Raw genomic sequence first — 20,327 nt, 5'->3', positions numbered from 1 at the left:
GTCCCTTCTCGCTATCGATTGAGTCACGGCTAATGCATGAGGCATATAGCTAGTGGCAAGGCACGCAAGCATGGAGCTTAATTTCAATGTTTTTGTACGTGTGCTCTCAAACGTATATCCTGGCCTGATGGTAATCATTGTTTCTGCCAAAATACCGTAGTCACTAAAGTAAAACTTTATTAGCCACTACTGTTATGATTAGTTTTGACTGCATCAGTATGGACAAGCTCAATGTTTGTAGTTGTGCATGAGTGAATGTAGGTTAGTATTACAATCAGCTTAGAAGGTCAAAATGAAACCTGAAGGGGTTTTAGAGAAATTGCTGCATGCTGAGGGCCAAAGCCATGTCTCAGCACTGCACATCTTAAGTGTTTAAAGAAGTGACAAAATCTGTGTTTAGAAAAATTACAAAAATTACCCAAATGAGGATGTTAATTTGTTCCTGTGGATAGTAAATCAAGCAGTAATTTGCTATTGCGGTTAGACATGCAGATTAGCTCATATTATTTTGTGCACATCCATTAGCATATTCATGTGCTTTTTAATTCAAGACTGTTTTGATTTAAACTTGAAGGAGAAGAGAGGAGCTAAAGAATCTCAATTCAGACGTCTTACAGCGAAGGACCAGTGAATAGGTAATGTGGGCAGTGTGCGTTGAGTAGGCATGAATTATTTAGGAAGTGTGTTTAAAGAGAAGGACACTGAGATGTATTACACTGATAATGAGCAAAAGAAGAACAGATTTAACACTCACAAACACACACTTATGCCATATACACAACTAGCCTGAAAAAGAGAACTGCACAGCTACACAACTGCACACTCGCTTTAAGTTATAGGCTGAACTGGAAAAATACAGAATTTTGAATATGCATATGCAGTACATTTCATTTATTTAATACCTTTTATTTTATCTTTGCAGCTTTTGCATAAGGTTTGATAAATCTGACCACTTCCTTTTGTGGACCTCTGGGGACATCCTGAATTGGAAAAAGAGTAATAACTTTATCACTGCAAGAAGTGTTATTTTAGTCCTAAGGTTAGGGTTATGGTTAGTCTGTAGTAATTACCTTAAAATACCTTTAAACAATAGAAGTCTATGGTATGTTGTTATTTATGTGTGTTTGGGTTTTGCCTTAATATTTGGGACACCATGAGGAAAACACCTATAGTAGAGCAGGATTCCAGATACTGACAATCAGGTTGTTGTTGTTTTTTAAATAGAGGTCACGATTCTTCCACGATTCTGTATAGACAATTAAACAAAATAACATGTACAGTAATTTACTAAAGGTTCGGACCAAGTGTTATTTGCTAAAGTATATTTTAAAAATATTTAATTATTCTGAATGAATTATTTAAATAAAATCTGTTTGAATGAATGATTCAATGGCTCACTCATAAAGACTTTACTAGATTCAATACTGCATGAATCAGCATTTTTGAGCAAATCTCTTGAATGAATGATTCAATGACAAATACATTTTTAACAATCACTTGTCGCCACCTACTGGTGTAATGATGTAATCAATTCGGTACAATGTTATTTGAAGCTTCATGTTACTTTCAAAAGGTGATTTACTCTATTTTGATTGCTACCATAGACATAAGTGTGTTTATTTACGAACTTATAAACATTTATCCCAGGATTTCTGTGATTATTTGAATCAAGAACATAAATTATGATACTTTGTGTTTGAAAAGGCTATTGTGAAGCTGTTTCAAACCTACATGACAACTGCTTTCTCTGGGTCAGCAGCAGCGCCAACACAGATTTGAATGTGATCATTCTTGTCAAAGGTTTAATAGACATAAGCCCTATTCAGACAGTAATTGTTTCTCATCATGTGGACGTCTGTGAAAATAAATTTGCATGGCACCTCACCTCAGTGATAAAAGTCATGCATTCGGATGGCGATTTATTCACGGTGGAGGAGCGAGTTTTGTGGGAGTGCGCGCTGCTCACGCGGTCGGTTGCATGATTGTCTGCTGTGAATAAAATGTCACATGCTTGGAATAATGAGAATAAATTCATATTTAATGTAATAACAATATCATATTTATTGTTTGATAATATCCTGTTTAAAAATAGGAAGAAATATGCGCTATATTGAAATGGTTTTCTGTCTTTCAATTTATCTCAAAATGATGTAGGCTATACAACTTTGTATACAATATGTTCAATGTCATCATAATACAAATAAGAAAAGAAGAGTTAACAATGAGCTGAAAACTAAAAAAAAAAACTACAAAAGATAGAGAAAAAGAATGTGAGGGTAAGGGCATGTTATGTTTAAATAAATTTCATAAGAAATGTTAGGTAATGCAGGGTCCAAAGATGAGATGGCAAGCTTTAAAGTTGAGACACTCATACACAGATATATAACGCATATTTTAAAAACTTTTTTGTGTTCCAAACGGCTACATAATGGCACACAAGTGCCCTGCTCACTTCAAAGTCCCACTTCAAGGCTCTGCCCTTCGAAGGGAGCAGGGCATAGGGATGCTCACGAGCAATAAGCACGTCCCAGCCGGGTTTGTCACTTATTGGGGTCCCCTGGAAACATTTCCGTTGTGGTCTGTTCTATTTGCAGTGCGTTTCTGTATTTGGTTGTGTTGTGAGTATTTGGAGCACACGTGTGTTTTCTTGATTTGCATGTGTTTTTGTATTTGCATGTGTTTTCTTCAGTTGCAGCGCGTTGAGCTCTCTCGGCCACTGTATAAAAAAGGATTTAAACAGTGAATTTTTAAGTGATCTCTTCTTGTAAACTCAGAGAAGTGGATTCGGACGGCAATTAAATCACCACACGACCTTGGTGTTTGTCAAAAAAAAGTAGGTAATTCAGCCAGGGATTTTTCCGCGGGTGGTGGGAGAAAAACACTGACATTCTGGATTTGGACGGCAATAAAATTTCAGACTAACTCGTGTAAATGGTGAAAATGCCATACGACCCCCTGAGAAACAATTACCGTCCGAATAGGGCTATAGCCGAATCGTTGTCATTTAGGAATAAGATCACGTGGGTGTTTGAATTGAGATCTTTTAACAATTAATCATCATGCAGCTCTACTTTATACTAGACATAGCCTACTAAATAATGTTGCAATAAAATGTAAAAATTCAAAAAGGTTTATGGGAGGGTTTGGTTTAAGATATTGAACACATCATTAGCTCAGTATAAATGCAGCCGCAGTTAATGGAAATTCCGCACCATGATAGAAAACATTGTGTGTGTGTGTGTGTGTGTGTGTGTGGTCCTCAGGGGCATTCAGGCACTGCAATAGGAGAGAATGTGACATAACGGCCTGATGATGTCAGACGCAGGAAGTGCTCAGAGAGTGAGCATATGCATCAAACTAATGAACAGACGGTAAATGTACTGACAGCCTCTCTGTCCATTTCTTCTCTCTTTTTTTGCTGTCTCTTCCTCTCTTTACCAGGTATACCATCTCTCTTATATCCCTTTCTCTGCATCTCTCTGTCTCTTTCCAATCGTTATTCTTTAATTAAGGAAGCTTTCTTAGGCACCTGCCACAAGTTGATTCATTCATTACACCCCCTCCCCATGCGCATGTTCCTCGTCCTTTTCTCCCGTCATCCTCTCATCTTTCCCTCCACTTGCCCTGCTGAACTCTCCCCATCCGCTCTCTTTGCCAGCGCAGTCAGGGCTGATCCACCGCAAGCTTTCCAAATGCAATAATCCAACAGAAGACTCTGTGCCAGGGACTGCATGCGCATGTGTGAGGATGAACTGTATGACTGCACCGCGTTTGAAGGGGGGAAAATAAATCCCTCTCCATCTTTGTGTTTTATCATCTCGCATCTCTTTGATGTTCTTGTTTCACATATTTAGCCCGCAATACGTTTACATTAGTAAGATCCCACAATAGCTTTACAGAAATAAAATCAAATGTGCAAATTATGAGAAAACTGTACAGAATCTCAAATAAGAATAAAAAATGGTAATGGTCTTACAAATAGGTTTAACTTCATTCTACAATCATTAAATAAATAAAATATAATTTCTTACTGATTCATGACATTTTATATAACATATGTAGCCTATGTGTGTGCATTTTTATTATTACTATTATTAGTAGTAGTAGGCTACTAGTAGTAGTAATGCATCGTTATTTTTAGGACCACTAAAAATATTATAATTTCTAAAATAATAGGTTAAGTTTTTTATGAAAATTAATTTATTATATTGAAAGAAAAAAATATTTATATTTTATAAAAAAAATTAAGCCTGTTTAAACCATTATGTATTTTTTTTTACTTTTTTTATTACATTTTTTTTTTTTTATTAAAGGTGTTCTAAGCCATGTCACACGTTTTTTAGGCTGAAACATTTTTTTTGTCACATACAGCAAACATCTCACTAACCGCTAGCTGCCTGTCCCCTGAACACACTGTAAAAAATGCGGTCAGCTAGGTTTTGTTTCTGTTTTGTTTGACAATACTTCGAACATCAAGTCTACAAGTGTCTTACTCATCCTTGGCTCCTGTCATTATACTGGAATTGGAGAAAATATTTTAAGTCACAAACTCTGCTTTTAAATAACAATATTGTGTGTGTGTGCGTGCGTGCGCGCGTGTGTGTGGCATCTGTCATCACCCTTGTCATGCCATTGCTGGTCAAGTGTGCCAGCCTGCTGTGCCAAGTGACTTGCATTCTGACACAAACACTGACATCCAGTGAGTGTGTGTATGTGTCACATATGTAGTTGAAATGCACTGAATTGTAAATGTGTCCTTATCAACACAGTCCTAGCAGCAGGTGCTTTAAGAAACTGCTCTCTCAACCTGTGTTGTCTATAGAATGAATATACTATAATTGTTTGTGAGCTGAAAAGACCATAATTTGACTGTCAGAAGGGCCAAATTAGCTGAGATGTTGAGCAGATCACAAGGGGATCATACTCATTCTTACATATATGTTAATAGTTTTGCAGTAGAATTTGATCTATATAGTATGTCTATGGTTCTCAACTTAGTAGCCCCCTGACTGAGGCTGGTTTCTCCCAAGGCTTTTCTTCTCCATTCTGTCACCTGATGGCGTTTGGGTTCCTTGCCACTGTCGCCTCTGGCTTGCTTAGTTAACTTGTGGATATTCAACAATATTATTGATCTGACTGTACTGACCCTGTTGTATGAGAACTGAACTGAGCTGAGCTGGACAATGACATAATTTGTTACAGAGCTGCTTTATAGATAAAATTAACTAATTTAATAATTGATGATCTTTACAACAGAACTGAATCAACACTGAACTGACTTCAGCTGAACAACAGCCGAAAATCATCATTTTCCTTTGATTGTGCTTTGAAACAAGCTGTATTTTATAAAGCGCTAAATACATAAAGGTGACTTGATTGGTGACTAGTAATATACTAGTAATAAGGGCAATGTTCCCTCTAAGCTGCTCGCTTCTGATGCCGCGGCCGCGCAGAAAGAATAAAATGCCACGAGGACAGATGGGAAATGTGTGGAGAAATCCATTTGATTGTAGTTTAAGTGAGAAATGATTGCAGTGCTCTGGTCAACCGCTATAGAGTGAAAACTGGTGAATGCAGTTTACAGGTTTAATAGAAAGAGAATGTGTGATTGGTAGTGAGCCAAATCAGTCACGGTAAGAATACTGTCATGTGTGTGCAGATAAATAGCTTAATACGAGAGGCGACGAGAAGCGCAAAGACGTGAAATAAAATCACATCATCATGTTTTAAAGAAGAGTGGTTTGATTAAGTGGTGGAAATAACAGATGATGGACAATGCAAACTTTGCTGTGCAAACTCAACATACATCATTACATTAGTTTAAATAGATGTTTTTGTTTGTGTGTGTTTCAGGGATGGTTAGATTAAAAGAGTTCACATATTCACTTTTCTTGAAAATATTTAGCTATTAGATCTATTTAAATGCTTCAGTTTGTTTTCATATTATAATAATATACCTGTAATATGAAAACAAATCGAAGCATTTAAACTGCTATATTATATCACTTCAAATACTTTTTGTTTTTTTTTTATATTATATTATGCCTATATTTTATTATATTATAAGCCTAAATAAAGAATCTCACAAGGGTATTGTTTAGGGCTCCTTGCCATTTAAAAAGTTTGTAACCCCCTGCTAAAGATAATATTGGAAATTCATAAGCAATAAACAATCATTTAACTTTGGTTTAATGCTGCCTGTACAAAATTAATTGACTGTACAAAAACACTTTATAGTTTTCCCAAATTTTCATTTTCATACTATATTATATTATTGTAAAGAATTGAACTGTCCTGCAGAAGATTTTGTCAATTATTTTTTTATAGGATTTCTTGGTAAAGACTGGTACAGTTAACAGCACTGTAAAAAAAATAATTCTCAGGTAACCTATAATGTGCTTCATTTAGTGACTTCTTTCAAAAATATGATTTAAAGGCACACTATGCAGTTTCCGTTTTTCTTAAACAGCGACCTCTAGAGTCGCTGTGGAGTACTTATATTTAACGTTACTGTCGTAAGTACCACTCACGCAGAGCCGTCTCTGCACTCTTCCGACCGCGCTTTCTTCGTTTTCTTCGTCGACTCTGCCATGATTCACGTCTGAAATGCGTGCTAGTGTCTTCCATAGAGGCTGCTTCATATGTTGTTGATGTTTGTGACGTTGTGCCGTAAAGCGAGTCGCTGGTTTTGCCAGCGGCTTTGCCGAGCTTTGCTATCGGGATGATTCGCCCTACTACGAGTTCATTTACCATCGAAATGATTTTGAAGCTGTTATATTAAGGTACAAATCTTGCATAGTGTGCCTTTAATACCAATAAGTTACATCAAGGGTCAAATAAAATAGAAATGTCACATTCAAGTTAAAAGTTACAACTGCATGTTGAAACCATTGTGTTTCTACGTATGCTGTACAAGTCAGGTATAAAGAATATTTTTGCTCAAGTGGCGAAAAATTTCCGCCCAAGAGAAAAGTTTTGCTCACTACAAAAATTAGAGGGAACATTGCTTAAGGGCTGTGGCACAGTGACAAGCTGAAAAGCAATTTAAACTTTTTTTTGCATCCATATATAATCTTGCATAGTTAGCAAATGAAATACACTTATAAACTTCATTTCAGAATCACTTTTAAAATGACTCCTTTTGTGTTCCACATAAGACAGAAAGGTGTGGAAGAACATGAGGGTGAGCAAATGATTCATTTTTGGGTGTACAATTCTTTTATTGTCAAACACTTTAAATTATGCATATGTTATAGCCATAGTTTCAAAGCAGCTTTGTGGGTTGTGAGTGTTTTAAAACTGTGTGTGATCACAGGTTTGCTATATATAACTTTCAAAAGTTTGGGGTCAGTAAGATTCTTTTTTTTGTTTTTTTTTTAAAGAAATTAATAATTTTATTCAGCACGGATGCATTAAATTGGTCAACCAGTGACCGTATTCTTCCTACCGCCAGTGACCGTAAAGACATTTATATTGTTACAAAAATTTCTATTTCAAATAAATATCTAGTTCAGTCATTAAAATATAGAGGGCACAGGCTGTTAGGTCCTTTAGTTCCCGTTTACACTTTTGTCCACTTTCAACCATTTATGTCTTAATTTCTTTGAGGGTAGGATCTATGGACGGGTAAATGAATAGGCTTTTTCAGATCTTTCAATCTAATGGACAAATAAGCAATTTACATATGAACGTGTCCGAAGACAACGGAAAAACATACAGAAAGCAGCAGCTTTTGTTTCTCCTCTGATAGCTACAAGAAATCAGGAATGTGAGAGAACATTGTGCTTGTTAAGTTTTATGTCTTCAAACCAAATTTGGGTCTCCAGCCGACAAAGTTTAAATCCCGTCTGGCTAGTGCACTTTCCATAATGTTTATGCATTAGGTCAGTAGGCGGAGAGAAAGCGGTATTTTGGGGCTGTTCAAACACATTCGACCACATGAGCGTTTACACTACGAAAGCAATCCAGTCGAATGCGTTTTCGACTACCTCTGAAAGTGGTCGAAAGTGGACAAAACATTTTAGACCCTGTTTACACCTGTATTTAGCCTCGTACACTTGTGATCCGATCGTAGGCCAGTCCTGCAGCGCGCTATCAGAGTTCCTCTGAAGTCCTCCACCTCCCCCAGCTCCACCTGTATAGATCTGCTACAGGATTTATGCTACATATCTTACATGCTCACAGCACCGAGTCTGTGTATCTATTAGCAGTAGTAAATAGCAGTGTAAGCAGTGTAGCAGATCTAGTCCTCCAAGACCAAATACATTAACATGCTAAAACTATTCCGAGAGCGCCGATGATACTCAGCTTTATTTTCCTCTAAAATCAGATACTGATTCAGTGTCCTCTTTGCTAGCTTGTTTAGAGGACAGCAATTTCCTTCAACTAAATCAGAAAAAAACTGAAGTTATGTTGTTTGGCCCTTCACACCTTTTAAATAATTTAAGTCATACCCTGGGCCCCCTTCAAGATAACATTCGTGATAAAGTAAAAAAATCTTACCTTACCTTTTTCCATTAGATCATCCCCTACTCTATCCATATTTAAATCATCTCTCAACACATATTCTTTTTCTCAGGCTTATTCTTGATCCAGTTGCACTTTTAATTGTTTTATTTGCTTGATGTTTTGTATTAAATGTATTATTTTCTGATGTTTTCTTCTGATATATTTTATTAGTATTTAAATTTTATTGTATTATGATATTTTATGTCTACTTTGCAGCATCTTGCTCAGCATTCTTGTTGTTTTAAGGTGCTATATAAATGGCACTTTTAAAATATTTTAAAAAAGGTCAAACTTAATGTATGTATTTTTAAATGCATCATGGTTTCAAAAAATATTAAGCAGCACAACTGTTTTAAAAATGTATATACTTATAAGAAATGTTTCTTGAGCATCAAATCATATTAGAATGGATCATGGATCATTTGACACTGAAGACTAGAGTAATGATGCTGAAAATTCAGCTTTGACATCACAGGAAAATTACATTTAAAATATATTTAAATAGAAAACCTTTATTTTAAATTGTAATAATATTTCACAATGTTGCTGTTTTTACTGTATTTTTCATCAAATGACTTAATTCCTTATTATTAGAGTTTGTTTCCTTAGTAGAGACTTCTTTCAAAACACATTTTAACGGAGTATATATCAAATTTTATTTGGTACAGCCAAGTTATTAAAGTTTATGTGTGTATACACGCTTGTGTGAAGATCCAAGCTGTTAACAAGCTTTAGTGTCCTTGAGTCTGTTTTTGTGTTGCTCCTGCAGCATGTGATGTATATTTTTCCTTAAAACCATGTATAAAACATAAGTACATTTCAACAGATTTGCCATCAGCCTCAGCAAGTGTGTATTTAAATGTATTTCGGGGGGAATGTGCTAAAAATGAATGTTAGCTCTATGTTTAATATTCACTGTTTTAGTGAATTCGCCTCTTCTTTGATTCATAAGGTCACACTGCTTAGTGTGTGTTTGTGTTTGTGTCCATTAGCATATCCGTATGTGTACTGTACACGCTCCCGAGATCATCCACAAGACATTAATAGCCCTGTTATATTAATAACATGTCAGAGGGTTTTTTCCTCTTGATCTGAGAGGTGATATTTGCTTATGTGATTATCATCCTAATATATGCGCGGTTGTGTGTTCTCCCTGCAGTCAATGACACCGAGAATGATTTGCAATGGTAATCAGTGGTTGTGGGTAAAGTGACCTTGATGAACATGCGTGGCGTTTATGGTGTACATTACAAGATGTGACAGCTGTTTGTGTGTAGATATTGTGTGTGTGTGTGTGTGTGTGTGTGTGTGTGTGTGTGTGTGTGTGTGTGTGTGTGTGTGTGTGTGTGTGTGTGTGTGTGTGTGAGTGTGTGTGTGTGTGTGTGTGAGTGTGTGAGTGTGTGCGTGTGTGCGTGTGTGTGTGTGTGTGTGTGTGTGTGTCTTACCCATAGTCTTGAGAGAGGAGTATTTGTTGAAGCCCAGGTTGTTGTGTGGCTGGGACAGAGTCATTGCGGAACTCAAAGGAGGAAGCGTGACGTTATTCAGGTGGTTATGCTCTGAAGGAAGAGAGAAAGCACAAAGGAGCATGGAGAAGGAGGAAAGGGAGCAAAGAGGAGAGAAGGGGACACAAGAAGGAGGGGTGTGTTAGTATATGGGAAGTCAGCACATTTATAGCGACAAGTGCATGTGATTAGGATAAACTCTGCCATTAATTTAAGCGAGTAAAGGGGAACGAAGGACATGCATGCATAGCCAGAGGAAGATCTTATAGCTCAGAGGTTCCCGTAGGGCACAGAGCTAGCAACGCCAAAGTCATGGGTTTAATTTATCAGGGAACATGTGAACTAATGCCATGGATGCACTTTAAGTCACTTTAAATAAAGTGTCTGTATAAATGTAAATGTAGGCTGCTCTTGCATAACACAATCTTAATTTGTTTTATGCAAGCCAAGTATACTGCAAAAAAAAAAAACTTTTTCAATTCTTTTTGACCTGTTTCACAATTAAAATATCTAATAATCCTTAAAACAAGACCAATTTAATTAAGAAGTGGCAAAGCATAAGATATCAAGAGAAAATAGTGTATTTTACCCTATAAAGCCTACTTATCATATTTGATACGCAAATTTCTAAGGCCTATAGTTATCAACATGATCAAAGCTTTGCTGAATGAGTTTTAGAATTTATTATAATTTCATAAAGCTATCAGAATGTCTGCCATATAAATATCAGCCACTGCACCAAATTGCATACTTTTGTTCAAAGTAAAAACTCCATATTCTCCTATATAATGCTACATATCTTATCTATAGCATGATAAATGAGCCATAAAAGCCTGATGTATCAAATATGATGACATGCAAACTTTTTTAGATTTTGTCTAAATTCAATCAACTGTTCCATTTCAAAAAGTATTTCATATGTCAGACTTTACAGAGATTGTATTTTGGCTTAATGGCATTTATTCCTGTTTTAAGTATAAACAAGTTAAAAATAAGTGAAAAACATCTACCAGTACAATAAAACAAAATGCACATATATTCAAAACAAGTCTATCGTATGCAATGTCATTTCTCAAATAAATAAACCTTCCTTAAAGGTTCTTCTAGATATTTTAAACTGCACCAAAAAAAAGCATTTAGTCTTGTCCGGTGTATTAAACACTGTCTTTGATGTGTGTTTTTTAATTCCTTTAAAGAAATAAAATGGACAATTGTTGAGACATAATACAAGTGTAGAACTGTGAAATAAATATGGACAGCAAAGCTCAGATCGGTTAGTCTTGGAGGAACTTGATGAGAAGTGCTTGAGTTCATATAAAGGACAACAGTGAATATCCACCCATTTTTTATTTTTTTTTAGCAGTTTTGGTTCCGGATGTTTTTCACCCATTTATTTTCGTCTTAAGCATTTCGAGTTCCTACGTGACTATGTACTTAAAGTGCCCCTATTATGTTTTTTCGAATATTCTCTTTCATGCAGTGTGTACAGTAATATAGCCGTTTGTGAATGTAAACGTTCTGCAAAGTTGTAAAGTCAAAAGTGCACGATAAATAAAGTTATTGTCTCCTAAAAGAAAGAATCAACTCTGAACCGCCTAAACGAGTCCTTTTTCATTCGAATCCCACTGCTTTCCGGTTCTACGTCACTAGAAAATAGAAAATATGTTGTACGTTGTCCGCCCGTGAACAACTTGACCAGCCCACAAACACGTCATTTTACTGAAGACTGCTTGAGTTCAACACGAGATTCGTTAAACGCTTGCTCTTGAAAGACGGGTCAGTACCCAGTTTATTTGGACCAGCTTGCTCCTCAGAATCACAACCTGTAAGTATGAATAATAATTCTACCGGGAGTTCAAAATAGTTTTGTGTTTTATATTGTGTAAGTTTCCGGCTAACCTGCTAACTCACGTTATTATTAAAGGAACACGCCGACTTTTTGGGACTTTAGCTTATTCACCGTATCCCCCAGAGTTAGACTGTCCATACATAGTCCATACATATCTTTTTCATCTCCGTGCGTGCCGTAACTCTGTCTGACGCACCCACCGGAGGGATAAATGTTCATTGAGAGTGTAGAGAGACAATTTTGATGAAGTCATTTGCAATGCTTCATGTGAGCGAGCAGTCACTGCTGAGCTCTGTTGATTTCTGCTTCCATAGTAAAATTGATTTCTTTCATCAGATTGTGGGTAGTGTAAATCTGAGTACAGTTTTTTAAGGCATTGTTTGGATCTCTTCTGAAACTGAAGGAGACGTGAGATTACTGGCATCTTTTGCTTATGAGAAAAAGTCTAAAATCTAGTAGAAACAATTTAGAGAGAGAGATCACATTTTCTCTTTCCTTTAGGCATGTTTTTTGCATGCGTGCAATTTATGTCCATTTCTGATGCGGATGTTTGTTAGACTGCAATATACACGATTATCTGCGGTCTATATGCTGTGCTGAGGTCACTAAAGGTTATTTGGGACACACAGCCTGTGTCCTCCCCTTTAGGATGGGGTGTGTGGATACTGACCCGATTCTGTCAGACCACTACGTGCTTGTGTGTGTAGATGCACTTAACCCTTGTGCATCAATTAAAAAAAGTTACACATAGGTCCATAGTGGACAAAAATGTCTGTGCCAAAAAACTGTCATAGAAATGTGAAGCTTAGGAGCACAGACTTAAGTTTGGTCTCATTTTAAAGAAGACCCTTGGCAGATTATTGCTAAAGTTAAAACATTTTAAAAAGTAAAACCAGAAGTTGTATAGGTTTAAGTTTATGAAAATGATTTATGAACATTATTTTATATAAAATGTATATTTTATGAAACATGTTGATCTGTAAAACAGCTTGAAAATCAAAGCCATAAATCAAAACAAGTTGTGTTCCAAATTTGAGGTTGATATCTCAAAAAATGAGCTTTCAGTAAGATTTTGTTTGATACCACATTTTCCCCATTGGATGCCAGCAAAACTCCACTGGTCACACAGAGGTTTGATTTGTTATTTGCAGTAGAGTATTTCTCTCTCAAATATTACAAACACACACATGCACACATTCACATATTTTTTTAATTACACGCATACAAACCACACTCTGACATCCATACCAACACACCCACACAATTATCGTTGCATAATTTATCCAATTGGCTCTATAATATGCCGAAGCAGAAAACAGGAATAAAGCGAGTATTTACTTTATGGGCCAAACCTGAATAAATGGCACCATCAGGTAAAAAATAGTCAAAATTAAAATTCTGAAGCCTTGCCAACAAAATGAAAGCCTCTTAACAAAGATTGCTTCATGTGATAGTTAAATGGCCCTGGGATTAAAAATGGCAGTTTTAATGGGTTTCAATGCGGACATTTTTGTCCAAAAGGCGCTGAGAGGAACTATTTTGTGTACCTAGTGCAAAAACTTTTTTTTTTTAAAGAAATGGGGGTGAAATAGTAAAATTCCAATAGAAATACACACCTGAGCCAAATGTTATGCAGTTAGCATAAACACAGGCAAAGTTATCAAAAAACTAAACTGAAAAAGACAAAAATGTCCATAAGGATGCACAAGTTAACATGTGCATGTTAGTGTAAGTGCATATGTGCGCTTTAAGTGTGGCAGGACGGATCGTTACTCCACATACACTAACGCTCACATACATGCAGTCCAGTTACAATTAAACCAGGTTATAGCACAGCAAATGGACTCAGGTCACGGACGATGGTTTATGTGCACATGACTCATAGGCATTGTTTATCGACACTGTCTGACACATTTTAAAAGGGGTAATTATGCGCACGCAATCACACAGTGTTGTAAAAAGTATGTTTCTACTTTGCAGTCCAGATATGCTTTCAAATTACTGTCAAATGTGATTTCTGCATATATTTGTGTGTTTGTTTGTTTGTTTACTTTCCACAGCTTGCTGAATTCTGATCATTTTGAGAATGACAATTAAATATTGCAGCACTAAAGGCTGGTGATATGTAGAGTACAACACTGACTTCCAACTTGTTTTGGTTCTGGAAGTGTTTTTCCCATTCATTTTCTCCTCGGGGATTACAAACAATTCTTCAATAAGAAGTTCACAGCAAGGGATCAAACCAACAAAGATAAATCATAACATTACAAACTTTGATTTGAAGCTAAAGAGTATATTAAAATCAGGAAAAAATAAGTATTTCGTATTGATTAAACGACAACACCATGAAGCATTATGAATGACGGAATCAAAAAAATAATGGTACAATATAAAAATATCAATGTATAGGCAGTATATATTTATAAACAGTATATTTTAAAATGTATTGCTATATATATGTGTGTGTGTGTATAAACACTACCTTGGCTTTGCCATCAAAATAAATTACATTTTAAAATATATTAAAATAGAAAACAGTTATTCTATGGGGCCGTTTACAAGCATTTTCAACTAAAAACAGAAAACGTTTTATGTGTTTTGGCCGTTCATTTACACGTCAACAGCGTTTTGGGGGCCAGAAATGCAAACTTTTGAAAACGGGTTTCAAAGTGCATGTTTTTGAAAATTATACCTTTATCGTCTCCATGAAAACATCATGAAGTGACATCGCCAACTACTGGCCTGGCATGAATAATACAGCGATTTTAATCATTTTTACGGATCCGATCGTTTTGACAGTGTTGTCGTCTGACTTCATATAACATTGATTACATTTTTTTTATCAAATTCTATATACACCTGACTAATGCTTTTATTTGTTGTGAATATATTCACAGCTTCTTTATTTCTTTCTTTATTTTCTTCTTTATTTGTTTCTTTATTTTGTGTGCTGCACCATTGTATTGACCAAAAAGCATTCAGCACTGGAGCTATGTGATTTAAATATGTAAAATACTTTATATATTTTATATACATCATGTTTTATGCAACTAAAAGACACATTTCTTCTTGGCTCTTTAAACAGTTCCAGTCTTTGCAGTAAAATTTTCCTGATTTAGACCCATGTTCTGTCAAACTCCAGGCCAACCCAATCTCATTCACAACAGGAGATCTCTGTCTATGCCTCTACTTTATTTCTCTTTCATCTCTCTCTCTCTCTCTCTCTCTCTCTCTCTCTCTCTCTCTCTCTCTCTCTCTCTCTTTCATCTCTCTCTCTCATTCCTTCATTCACTCACAAGCAAAAGTTTCAAACTAAATTCTCAGATGTAATTCGGTCATGCTTATGGCACCTGAAATTACTTTAACAAACCTCATACTCTATAGCCTTAACACAAAAACACCATTTATCATCACAGCCATAAGCATGTAAAACTATGGTATGAATTATGTTTTGGTGATAAAAGGTAGAACTGCTATAAAAGGTAGAATTTGGCCCCTTTAACTAATAACGCACTATATTTAAATACATATAAATTTAATAGACATGCATTTCTCTCTGTCTCTTTCTGGATCGTAATATTTGCGGTAACTAGACACATTCTTGCATCATTCTTCTCTGGACAGACCATGTTATTTAAGGACATATACTGTATAATAAGAGATCTCTAACGCTTCACACCGATCTAGTGTTTTTCTCTAGAGGCTTGTTGTAGAGTAGAAGTGTGAGACTCCAAATAATTACAACTGCATCCTTTTTCTGTTTCTTCTGCTTCTTTCTATTTTCTCTGTTCGCTAGGCTATGTTGTGAAAGAGAATGGGTAAAAACAGACTGTGGTATTGTTTGGGAAAATGGATATGTCAACCAAGAAGAGAGATTCTTTAATTATCAGCACAGATTTGCCACTCTTCCGTTCAGTGGATTAATTAAGAATGTCAGTTTGTAATTGAGATTGGTCAAAGAGTCCTCCTCCCTCTTGCATGTGAAGTGATGCTCCAGTGCAGGAGTGTCCATTCCTGCTCCGAAACATCTGCCTGTAAAGTTCTAATGATCATGAAGACTTTATCCAGATGTGTATAATAAGGGTTGGAGCTAAACTCTGAAGGTTGGCCTTCATCTTTGCTATAATGGCTAGTTCCAGAATGATGAAGGTTCAACTTTGTTATTCTGTTCATACACAATTTGCTTATCAAAGTATTGAATTTTGTAACTTAAAAACAGGCAGTTTTCTGTCTGTGTTGGCACATTTCTAAATGAAACAGCATTGGAAAGATGTGTCTAAATTGACACGTGTGTGTGTGTGTGTGTGTGTGTGTGTGTGTGTGTGTTCCTTGCTCCCCTGGTATTAATACAGTATGTAATGCTGTATTGTTGGAATGTTTTGTTGTTTAAAGCAGAATAATTTTATTGACATTAGGCTTTAGTTACATCAGAACCATCGCTGTAAAAAATTATCGTGATTTTAACAGTAAAAGACTGTAAAAATGCTACAGTGAAAAACTGTTAATTGGTTAACAAAGTTTCCTTACTATATACGGTAAATAACTGTGATAGATCTAATGGTAAATTTAATGTCATTTTACTGTAAAATACAGTTAAATTTACAGTTTTTGGAAGTAAAAACGAACAAGTTATTGTATAATTTACATTGACATTCCCACAATTCCCTGCGTGACACTTCACATTTGATGTATTTTTGTTGAAATAACTGTTTCGTCATAGTTTTCTTAGTTTTTTTATAATCAGTTATGTACATTAGGGTTTTATGTTACATTTAATGTTATTAAATTAATTTGTATTGTATTTTAAAAATGTCATGTGTGTTACCATGATGGTGTTTAATGTTTGTGTGAATGACACTGTGCAGCTTCTAAATATATTAGTATTAACTTTCTTGTGGAAAAACTACTTGTGATGAGCTTTGATTAATCATGTGACTCTCATTACTGCTGTGATTTTTGGTTGTCAGTGTATTACTATGGTACAAAACAGATATTAATACTTCAATAGGTCAGTAAATTAACATTATATCAGATAATGAAATACGGTTTATTACTGTACATTTTAAGTTAAATCTGTAAAACCTAAAATGTTGCTACTGTATTTTTTATGGGAAATTTCTGGTAACCACAGCTGCCAGTTTTTTTTCCCCGTAAATTTAACTTTTTTTTTTTTTTACAGTGTATAATTAGCTTCATGCTAGTCAGTTGCAGATGAAGACACATTTTCATTCTAGATCATTTGATTGGACAAAAATGAGTAGTGCAGGATGAGTCATCAATATTTTTGGTCCTTTTTTCCGAAATGCATATATCTGCCTTTTTTTAAATGCATATATCTGCTAAAACTTCATCTGAAAGCTGTTATTAAACTTTGAACTTCACGCAGCATATATTTTACCTTTCAGTCCATGTACAGTAGCTGTTGATGACGTTTGTTGATAGGCTGGTCTGAAATCGGCTGTGAGGGTGAATTTTCTGCCTGAAGAGAGATCTCTTGGTCTGCCTGTGCACAATGCCTGGAAGTCCATGCTGTTCCAAGTTCTTGCACTGGTGGATTGACATTTCGTGCACGAGGCTCTGAGCGATATTTCTGCGGTCAGGCTGAAGTTGTAATCTAATAATCTAAACTCCATTACATGCATCAGACTCTGATGAAATCAGACATGCAGTATAGTGTCTCACACTGTATCTGCCCCTCACCCCAACCTCTCGCTCTCTTATTTGTCTTGAAACGTTTGCATATTATTCTTTCATTATCTCCTCTAGTTCTTAATTTCTTGCCGATTAATTAATTTCACAGGAATCAAAGTACACAACTCAACCCATCTGATACTAGAAACTTTTGGGGGATGGGGGCACTTTTTATGAATGACATCATGTGACATGTTAAAGGTTAAAAATATATTGCTTGCCCCTATTCTCTGCACTCCATTATTTTTTTCCATTGCTCGTTCCTCATTGTTGATAGAGTGATGGATGGGCAACCTGCGCTCCTTTCAGTCTGGAGTTGCGTAACTTAATGAACTGCTAAATGGCTATCGAACTGTCACTCCCTGTCACGGCCCCTTTTCCCAATGGGAGTCTGACGTTTGCGTCATAATTAATAATAACTGCATGACGATAACTGCAGCAATCTGGTACCCTGGTGAAGTGCGGACACTGACCTATAGTGAGGACAAACGGGGGAGAATAACTTGTGTGTTTTAGATTATTAATCAGATTTTACTGCTCAAGGATTGTTGGAATGGTAAGATTGGTTTTGGGTTTGAGAGCTAGTGATCGATATCAGTCAGGGTTGATTGGTATAAATAAGTTCACGAATTGTTCTTCAATGACTAAGCTCACCTCAGTCATTCCACTTCTTTTTCATTGCTACATGAGGGAATCTCATTATGCTTAGACAATGAATGAGTTCAATAATGGAAGTAACAATGGTAAACAATGATATTCCAATAGAATTCCAGTGGATTTACAATAGATTGATATCGCAATATAGTCACAAAAAGAAAATTCTGTTTTGACAAAGTAGGTAGTAATCGTGGATATGCTGTCACATTAGAACCACAAAAGAAATCACAGTTGAGCGTGTGGGAGCTAAAACTTGTAGTGTTTTCTCAAAGTAAAGGTCAGGTATCAATGGAGAATCACACTGAAGTATGTTGAACCTTGCAATTAAATCATCTCCATTTTACTATATATAGAAGGAGGTTTCCAGCTGTTTTTGAGTATCCACAGGAGGTACAGCTTAACTTTTTGAGTCAGACTTCGCAAAACTTTGTAGAGTCGATTTCTCACTGAAGAACAATGTGTGCGGCAGAAAAAGTGTTTGATATCCATCCATGGATCCGCTCCATTGGAGTTGGAGATTTCTGTACTCTGAGGGCAGGCATTCCCTCGGGATCAAATTCAATCAAAGACACATGGCTCGCCACAGAAAACGCAGTACTTCTCATTAATAATGCATCATCCCGCTCAGGAAGAAAGAGCAATCAACATGCATATTCATTTAGCTTTTTAAATATTACTGTCCAGCCCTTTAAGGCTTTGAAGAGCATTTTACAGCAAGGATGAGAGAGAAAGCGAGAACAAGGGACAGGGAAAAAAGAGATAAAGAAAGGGTAAAATAACCTAATATACAAAAGAAATATTGACTGCCACGAGGGAAAGAGAGAGTAAGACAGGGCCACATTACCTTGCTTTATCGCTTTAGAAGTGGAATTGAGTTTGTGTGGTTGTGTGTGTAAGATCAGCTTTTTTGTCACACCTCTCCACATACACACTTAGAATTTACTTGAATTGGCTCTGATATAATTTGACGAATAATCAGTAGTGACAGTGATGGCTTGTGGGACTGTACTGGCTCACACACACATACAAACCTTTTTCTGTCAAACTACATTTGGCCCCAGATCTGAGCCACAACACACAACCTGACACAGTTTACTGCTGTCAACATTCATTTAGTTACCTCACACGTACACGTACACACACACACACACACACACACACACACACACACACACACACACACACACACACACACACACACACATAACTTTCCATTTGTTAAAGGGTGTATGCAACATGAACGTTAGTGCCTCCCCAACCCATGGCAGACACAATGCAATCACATAGCCAAAAATGCATAGGCAGGTTGCATGGCCTTTGAACATTACAGAATTATATTGTTTGTATAAAAAGTTTTTTTGTTTGGAACATTTTTGAACATGACATTTTGGCATACCGTAGTTTAAAGAGTTTAGCAAATGCTGTATTTGCCTGGTGCTCATATCTTAAAGTTAGCCCAGTATAAATACAGTATATCAGTGTCATATTAAGCTGAGTAAGAGTAAAGCTGAGTAAATCTAGTGTGTGTGTGTGTGTGTGTGTGTGTGTGTGTGTGTGTGTGTGTGTGTGTGTGTGTGTGTGTGTGTGTGTGTTCATGTATGGTTTATGAAGACACTAATGTGTATATTATAATGACATGGGTATTACAACGTAAACATGGTTTATGATGACACTTCCTGAGTCCTGGTAAACCAAATGGTTTAAAAAACTTATTAAACAATGTTTGTTTGTTTTTATTCAAAAAATGGCAAACGTTTTCTGTGATGGATAGGTTTAGGGTTAGGAGATAGAATATACAGTTTGTGCAGTATAAAAACATTACACCTATGGAGAGTCCCCGTAAACCACATATTCGTATGTGTGTGTGCGTGTGAGTGTGTTTTATATTTGCGTAAATCATGAAGGGTTTATAGGACATGCATTTTTAAAAATCTGAATTTGTCGCCCCCTTTATGTGAGACTTTTGTGTGTTGCATATCTTGCATACTGCCAAGCACACAATGTGCTAATTTAAAGGGTTTTTTTTTAAATCTTTATAGAGTACTGAACACCATCACACAAGAGACTATAGCATCAAATCATTATGAGAGAAAGGAAGCTAAGAAAAAGTGGCTCAAAGA

The 20,327-nt window shown here is 36.1% G+C and overlaps 1 protein-coding gene across 1 annotated transcript in view; it reads right to left on the bottom strand.

The window, feature by feature from the left end:
- LOC311096772 (protein shisa-9) overlaps nt 1-20,327 on the bottom strand; it is an 80,677-nt gene that overhangs the window by 8,383 nt on the left and 51,967 nt on the right. The window contains exon 4 of the mRNA XM_084136102.1: nt 9,954-10,064. Coding sequence (XP_083992228.1) covers nt 9,954-10,064 — 111 coding nt within the window. The remainder of the gene's footprint in view (nt 1-9,953; nt 10,065-20,327) is intronic.

Source organism: Abramis brama (genome assembly GCF_963993115.1).
Source record: "Abramis brama genome assembly, chromosome: 1".
Taxonomy (NCBI): Eukaryota; Metazoa; Chordata; class Actinopteri; order Cypriniformes; family Leuciscidae; genus Abramis; species Abramis brama.
Note: the sequence above shows the minus strand (reverse complement) of the source record. Positions and strands in the feature narration are given on the sequence as shown.